This window comes from Pinus tabuliformis, chromosome 8, assembly GCF_031772625.1.
Source record: "Pinus tabuliformis cultivar Carrire ecotype Pingquan chromosome 8, CPIR1, whole genome shotgun sequence".
Lineage (NCBI taxonomy): Eukaryota > Viridiplantae > Streptophyta > Pinopsida > Pinales > Pinaceae > Pinus > Pinus tabuliformis.
The window spans coordinates 990,538,098-990,546,341 of NC_142294.1; the positions used below are offsets into that span (position 1 = coordinate 990,538,098).

The 8,244-nt window shown below is 39.2% G+C and overlaps 1 protein-coding gene across 4 annotated transcripts in view; it reads left to right on the forward strand.

Annotated features, from left to right (window-relative positions):
• Nucleotides 1–7,942, forward strand: part of LOC149238733 (uncharacterized) — a 133,454-nt gene extending 125,512 nt beyond the window's left edge. For 2 of the 4 annotated variants that reach the window (XM_089373170.1, XM_089373171.1), the window contains exon 5: nucleotides 7,733–7,942. In XM_089373170.1, coding sequence (XP_089229296.1) covers nucleotides 7,733–7,918 — 186 coding nt within the window. In that variant the 3' untranslated portion in view covers nucleotides 7,919–7,942. The remainder of the gene's footprint in view (nucleotides 1–7,732) is intronic. The other 2 variants (XR_016246399.1, XR_016246401.1) reach the window with 2 other exon arrangements.
• Nucleotides 7,943–8,244: the final 302 nt, after the last annotated feature.

Genomic DNA, 8,244 nt, shown 5'->3' on the forward strand with positions numbered 1-8,244 from the left:
ATTTACAGGTTTTGGCTTCTCAACGGGTCTCACCCCCGGCGAGACCCTTTGTCATCGTAGCTCCGTTTTGCGGAAACTCAGCATTGGTGGATTTTTCATGAAAAGTTACATATGCCCATCCATTACCTTGAGTTTTCATGGAGTTTTGGGCCTCCAGGAGGTCAAAATACAGTCAAATTTTGACTTTCTGCCCCTTTTTTGAGCTGCAGAAGTAGTCTTGGGAGAATTGACTTTTGACTAGGCAAATGACCTCCAAATCCAAAAATTCCGGTTGGGTTGGAAAGTAGACTCAGAGACCTTTCTAATGAGCTATCCTGCTCCTGATTCTAACACCGGGAAGGCCTCCAAACAGGGCTCCAAAGTGCGCGACCTGTTGAGCTGGATGTGCGCGAGCCGTTGAGGGAACTTTGCCAGATTTGACCAGTTCAGCCCAGAATTTGCAGTTTAGCTCCAGTTTGACTTGCTGAGGTCGATGGTGGTCCTTTTGACTGTCCTTGTAGCACTTTTTGGGTACTTTTACTCTTGTTTTACTCTTCTAGAAGTTTCTCTCATGTAAAAGGGTAAATTTGACTGTATGAACTGGTTTCCAAGTTTTTAGAGGCAAGTTGTTTTGACTTCCTATTTTGTAGTGCTTAGTTTAGGAGTTGTTCAAACAGCTCCTAGGATAGTGAGCTCAACCCCTAGAGGTGGGGAAGAGGTTAGATCATCTATATTGTGTACTTTCATGCTCATTTTCATGGTTGGACTCTTGAGGGAGGAACTATCATTGTATATTTTGCTTGTATCTCTGCAATTTTTGGCTAAGGAAGACCAGGGTTTTGCAGTCATCATTGGGATTCTTGTGGACTCATTGTGTTGATGGTGTGTCTCTTCATGTTATTGTAAGCTTTGTTATGTGATTCATTTCCTTTCTATACTGTTGCATATTAAACAAATGAAGTGATAAAGTTAGAATTCATGCTAGCCATGCTCTGCTTTTAAATTTGTTTAATTTCTATGTTTTCTGCTGTCTAAAGAGAATTCAAATCCATTGTTTGCTCTCTTTAGCCCTCTCATCTTTCTTCTAAATCATCCCTTTCAGCTAAAGACATCAATACAGGTTCCTACCTTGCCCCAAAGACCCCCCTGCAGAAACTATGTCCAATCCCCGCACCCTAAATTGCAGTTCCTCAATTTGCCACCAAAAACCCCCAAATCAACCTTCAAATCAGTTTACTAGCCTAATATCAGTGTTACCTTTATTGGTCATCTCTTCCTATTGAAAATTTACCGAGATTGACCGGAGAGAGCCTTCTCCTGCCCCGTAGGGCTAGCTACGAGGCTGAATGGTTTGATGTAGCTTTGAGATTTTCCTTTTCAGCCTGAGGTGAAATTTCAAACGCTAAGAGGGAGTGTTGAAGGAAGTGTAACTAGGTTCGGTCTTCATAAACGTAATTTTGATATTTGTACTTATTCAAGAAAAGGAATATTATTTTTATAATATGTCAATGAGCTTCTTGCGCATTTAAGTAGGTCTAACACATGTCAAAGTGCTATAGGTGAGTCAAATAGTCAAGAGAAAAATATTGAAGGCCTTAAGTGCATGTTACACCATGTATAAATATGTATTAAAGTCAAAGAGAAAACCTCCAAGAAAAGTCAAGTCTACTCCTATGCAATGGCACCTCCAAGAAGCTCCTTCAAGCATGCTACAACACCATGGAAAATATCTGAAGTCTGCTTAACAAATCAACCACCAAACTTCCCTCAAAGTCGGCTTACAAACAACCCTCAAAGTCGACCTACAAGCATCTAGTCAAGTTGGCCTATAAGTCGACTTAAATGGAGGGAAAATCCTCTATTTATAGAGGCCGTCCACTCTAATTAAAATATTACTCAAGCTCTAAAATCTACAATAAAATAGGAGACAAGAAGCCGTGGAAAAAGATCTGTTAGGGTAGCGAAGAAAGGAGGAGAAACATCGAAGGTTAAGAGACTGTTTCCTAGGGCATACACAACCACACGTGCGAGGAAATGAAGGACAACCTACAACTATCACAACAATAAGATCAAAGTTGCATATATCACTTTGTTTGGGGCTAAAAATAGGCCTACAAGGCCTCCTAATCCAGTGTGGAAGAAGGACTCTCAAGCGAAGTAAGGAAGCAGAAAACCGAAGTATAAAGGACTATTTCTAGGGCTAGAAATAGTCACACTTGCGAGGTGCGGTAAGGTTATGTCTAAACCATAAAAGCAGCTAATAGTCCATTGTTTGGGTGAGAGATCAAGCCTACAAGGACTCCCAATCCTAGAGAAGGAGCCCATCTCTCTAAGGTGAAAGGACTCTAATTGGAAGACAAAGTGATGGAAGACAAAGTGCTGGAAGAAGTTCCAAGCTATAAGGTGCAGAAAGGAGTGAATGCTTGACTTGTGCTTGGAGGATCTCTTTGTCAGGGGTCTAGGGTTTGGAATTGATCAATAAAAGAAATTCACTAAAGGCTTTTCCTCTCAAGAGAAGAGAGGTTTTGGCCCTGGCAGAGAGCCAACATCTTGTGTTCTTGTTTTCATGTTTTGGTAGTAGTTTGATGAAGTACACACACATGCATTAATAATAATAAGAAGAAGATTAAGCTAGCAAGAAAAGTAAAAAGACTCCATAAATTGTTATCAAGTAACGAAGAATCACACTACACTACTTTGCCCTAGATTCTTCAACACATCGGAATAAAATCTACTGCAGCTTTCACAAGATAAAATACTACGGAGACAAATACTGCATAGGAAGAAATAAATACACGCACATACACCTTTATTTTTGGACGAACGTCCTCGGAAAAATCCAATACGAGAAAAATAGTGAAACAACTGAGGGTTTTATTATTAAGTGGTAGTTTTCTTAGTACAAATAATTGGATGCCTAAACTGGTTACCCAATACAGAGAATAAACTGGCAAAGAGGTAGTGAGAAAATATCTCACACTGTCCTTGGAGATCCGACACTGATTTGGGCTTTGGATGAGCTGCCCTACCCTTTCTCTGCGTGGGCTCACACAATCACTATGCCATAGCTCAAGGGACTATGTCATCTCCTCCTTCTGACCTTTTGCCTACTAGAAAATCGACCCTTTGGCTCTCCGGACTCACACCCCAACTTTTGCACTGGATCTCGATTGCTCCTCAACAAAATTGCAGGCTCCCTCTGAAGAACTGCACTACCTCTCTGTGGCACCGTGTTACCTCTTTGGACCTCTTGATGCCTTATTTTCCTTGCACTCACTGGGACTATAGAAATCCCCTCCTATCTACTATCCTTGCCCCTCACTACAAGAAGATAACTCGATCTCTTTCTGACGACTCAGTGCTGCTACTCTTGAGAATTCGATCTTTAGATATTAATATCTCAGTGTGTTCTCCAAGTGCCCATCAAGCTCCTTCTTATAATCTCTCGTTGGAGCACCAACGACCAAGATTAAAACATAATCAAAGGCTAAGATTAACTGGGAGTTGATCCTCGTCTTTATCTAGAAGATTCACACCAGATTTAATTAATACCCTTTAATTAATCACATTTCCTAAGTTTAGACTTAGGAATACATTAAAAATGATTAATTATTTTAATTAAACCATCTCTAGGTGGAATTTTCCCAAACAATTTCTGGGTTTTGGAGAATACATGTATTCTAGCCTCTCCACAAAGTTTCATGGCTAGAACACATCCAATGCTACAAAAATCAACACTCCCTCTTAGCAAGGAATGTGTTCTAGCACTGCAACCCACTGAAGCAACACTTTCTCTCTACAACATCTCCTATTACACTGTTGATGTATGAATCTACTGCCCACCAACTACTACGCAACTTTGATTTTGCATTGCATCCATGTTGCCGTTGACTTTGCTGAACTGCTGTCAACCTTTGCATTTGCACTGCAACTTTGTTGTTGCTTCTACTGCAACATTCACAAAGGTCTCTCATATGCTGCTGCAACAATTGAGAGATTTCCATCCTACTGAACCAATTGTGTTTAGTTTGATGAACCTGTTGTCCGAGTTCTAATTGCTACTAGCCTCTGCGGTGTTACTGAAGCCACTGCACTTATGCTGACTCTGCATTTTTCCATCTGTACTACTACCAACTCTACTTTGCACTGCTTAGTATTAGACTGCTACTAGCTAATGCATCTGTCACTATGGCACTTGACTACATCAACTGCCACTGGTCTAGCCTGCTACTACTGACTGTGGGCTCCTGTAGCAAGGTATTGATCCAAGAGGCGAACTCCTCAAGGATCCTGCCCATATTGTAGCTCTCTGTGGCTACAAAACAAAATCATATCACCTCACTCCTGGAGCTATCTCAGTGATCATGGCAAACTATTCCTCCAACCTAGAGGAAAACCTGTTGATCTCAGCTGATGTAGCCTACTAATCCTGCTTCCTCTCCTTGTCTTTCTTTCTAAAAGGACATAGAGAGATGTAGTGGCCAAGCTCACCACATCTGAAGCACTTGTTCTTGGAAATGTCCTTATTCCTCCCGCGCTTCCTGTATGATGTGACGACTGCATTCTGTTCTTCCTTTACTTCCTTCATCCCACTGCTGCTACTGCTACCACTAATAGTTCTCTTCACCAGATCTCACCTCATCTCCTCCTACTGTAGATCATCCCACATACAATCCCAATCAGGTAGTTTTTCTCTGCCCAGGATACTTTGGACGAAAACTTTCCATTCTTCGAAAACACTATTAAGAGCTAATTGTACCAACTCTATCATTGAACCCACTGAAGACAGTTGGTCTTGAACTTCTTGAAGCCTAGTAAGGAAGGGGTCTATATGCTCCCCTTTTTTCATCCTCATGCATCTCAACTTCTCCTTAAGATACATCTTTCGTTGCTCTGAATATCCTTCGTACAACCTAGCTAGTGCCTCCCACATCTTCTGGGCAGTATCTTTGCCAACTATGTGAGATACCACGTGATCTTGAACTCCATCAAGAATCAGCCTCTCAGGTTTCACCATTTCCTTATTGTACTTCTTAAGCGGATCTACATCAGCAGGTACAACTACCACACTATCGATATAAGTCTTGAGATCATGTTCATCTAGAAGGAAGGAAATATAGCCTTCAAAATCACATAGTTGGAGGCTCCATCCAATTGATCTTGATATCTCAACCCAACTGATGCCATCTCTCAGAAAATGTTGAATTCCTCCTCTTCTCCTCTGTGCAACTGTTGCCCAACTATTCACCCTCCCTTATGGAGTGAGAAATTTTGCACACAACTACTGCTACTATGATAGGAAAATTCGAACTTCTTATCTAGAAGTCCCCTAAGGAAATAATTCCCTTAGTGTGTGCTCTTCCTTCCTCTTAACGCTATTTGCACTAGCAAACTGTTGCAAAATCTGCGTCCGAGCTGAAGTTCTTCTCTGCAAGGAAAATATTGCTGCTCCCTTCTGCCTCTGGTAGGATTTGATCTGAAAAATCTAATTTCTCTGTCGACTCACTTAGAGAAATAGACTTTTCCTCAAAACTCAATCCTCTTGGACCAAGGACAACACTGCCTCTGGGGTTTTGAATTGATGCCTACATAGAAATTTGAACCTCCTTCTCTTCTCCTGCTTTGAACTCTTTGACTTAAGATCTGTGCTCTGATACCACGTGAAGATTCGGTGACCTCGAATCCCTACTGCATCAACTGATTAAATTTCTCCTACTTGTTAATTTCTGAATCAAGTTATTTACAATATTACATAGTAAACTTCAGAATAAAATCTAATGCAGCCTTCACAACATAAAATACTGCGGAAACAAAATACTACACAGGAAGAAATAAATGCACACGTATACTATTATTTTTGGACAAACGTCCTCGGAAAAACCCAATACGGGAAAACCAGTGGAACAACTGAGGGTTTTATTATTAAGCATCAATTTTCTAAGTACAAATCATTGGATGCCTAAATTGGCTATCCGATACAGAGAATAAAATAGCAAAGAGGTAGTGAGAAAATATCTCACTCTGTCACTAGAGATTCAACATTGATTCGGGCTTTGGATGCGCTGCCCTACGCTATCTCTTTGCAGTCTCTACATGGGCTCACACAGTCACTATGTCACAACTCAAGGGATTACGTCACCCTCTCCTTTTGACCTTCTGCCTTTGGAAACTCGACCCTCTGGCCCTCCGGACTCACACCCCAACTTGTGGAACTGGATCTCGTCTTCTCCTTAGAAAAATTGCAGACTCCCTCTGAAGCACTACACTACCTCTCCATGGCACTGTGTTGCCTCTCTAGACCTCTTGATGCCTTCTCTGCCCTGTGCTCACCGAGACTGGAAAAATCCCCTCCGATCTACTATCCCTGCCCCTCACTACAAGAAGATCACTCAATCTCTTTCTGTCAACTCAACGCTTCTACTCTTGAGAATTCGATCTCTAGATATTAATATCTTGGTGTGTTCTCCAAGTGCCCATAAAGCTCCTTCTTATAATCTCTCGTTGGAGCTCCAACAACCAAGATTAAAACATAATCAAAGGCGAAGATTAACTGGGAGTTGATGCTAATTTTTATCTAGAAGATTCGTAACAGTTTTAATTAATACCCTTTAGTTAATCACATTTCCTAAGTTTAGACTTAGGAATACATTAAAAATGATTAATTTTTTTAATTAAACCATCTCTAGGTGGAATTTTCCCAATTGATTTCTAGGTTTAGGAGAATACATGTATTCTAGCCTCTTCACAAGTTTCATGGCTATAACACATCTGATGCTACAAAAATCAACACACTTCTCCCAAGATGGAGGAAATGAACCCCGAAGGCGGTCCCTCTAGGCTTAAGAAAAAAAATGTTCCTCTATCAAATCTCAATCCATATACTGATCACTATTGCCTAATAGCCCAATTTGTGCCATTCCCAACCTTTGCAGGGAGGATGATTCATTCCTCGACCTACCAAACCCTAGATCATGTGCCTAGTTTATTGCATCGAGGGCTTTTAGTTTTTCAAGTAGGAAAAATGTTCCTCCAACAAAGCTCAATCCTATACTGGTTACCATCACCTAAGAGTCCGATTTATGCCATTTTCCAACCTTTGCAAGGAGGATGATTCATTCCTCGACCTGCTAAACCCTAGCTCATGTGCCCACTCTATTGTGTTGAGGGCTTTCAATTGTTCAAGTAGGAAAAATATTCCTCCAACAAAGATCAGTCCATATACTGATCACTGTCACCTAAGAGCCCGATTTGTGCCATTTCCCAACCTAGATTATATTTTTTAGAGTTAGTAAGTTCCATATGTGATTTGAGTTGATTTTTCAAGATTCCTTCATAGGAAAGAAGCTACAAGATGTTTAGCACACTCTCTTCAGAAAGAACTTTTTTCGTGACAACCTCTATTTAAATTAACGACTAATTTTGTGTTTTGAAATTTTATGTAATTATGTATTTCAAGATTTAAGTGTAATTATTCCCAATATTCAAACATTCAAAACATAAAATAGAAATAATTTTTGAGAGTTTGATTTTCTCCATGATCAATTTTTAATTAATGGTTATATATGTATTTCAAAAATTAATTGTGGCTATTTTGAATTAGTTTGTTTTGATTGTTTTTTATATTTTCAAGAGAAAAAAACATAATACTTTCCATTAGAGAAAAATGTTTTACATATTCATAGTTATTTTCCATAGTATTCAACTGTAATTTAGAAGGAAAAAAAAACTAATTAACCCCTCTATTTTTGTGAAGGGCAACAATCAAAATGAGTCCAAAAGGATTAAGTCCATGTTTCATCATTTGCTGACTAAGACAGAGATAATACACTGCAAAATGACACTTGTCTTGAGCAAGGTAGTTGGGTTTGCTTGCTTATGGGATTTAACACTTGAGTTTGAGATTTCAATTTGTTGTGTAATTTTTGGCTATAACTATTAATGAGTTTACGATTTATTGATGAATATGTCGAAATTTTATTTTTTAAATTAATGGTTAATTTTATATTTTAAAAAATTGGTGTAGTTATTCCTAATATTCGAATATTCAAAGCATACAATAGATAAGATAATTGAGAGTTTGGATTTCTCCATGATCAAATTTTAATTAGTGGTTGTATTTTTATTTCAGAAATTAGTTGTGGCTATATTTGCACAATATTAAATAGTAGTAACTATTTCAAGTAAGATAGATAGAATAGACTTTGAAAGATAGACGAGTCTCTTTCCTCTGAAAGGATGTCAATTCTCTCTTATAAATGAGGTGTT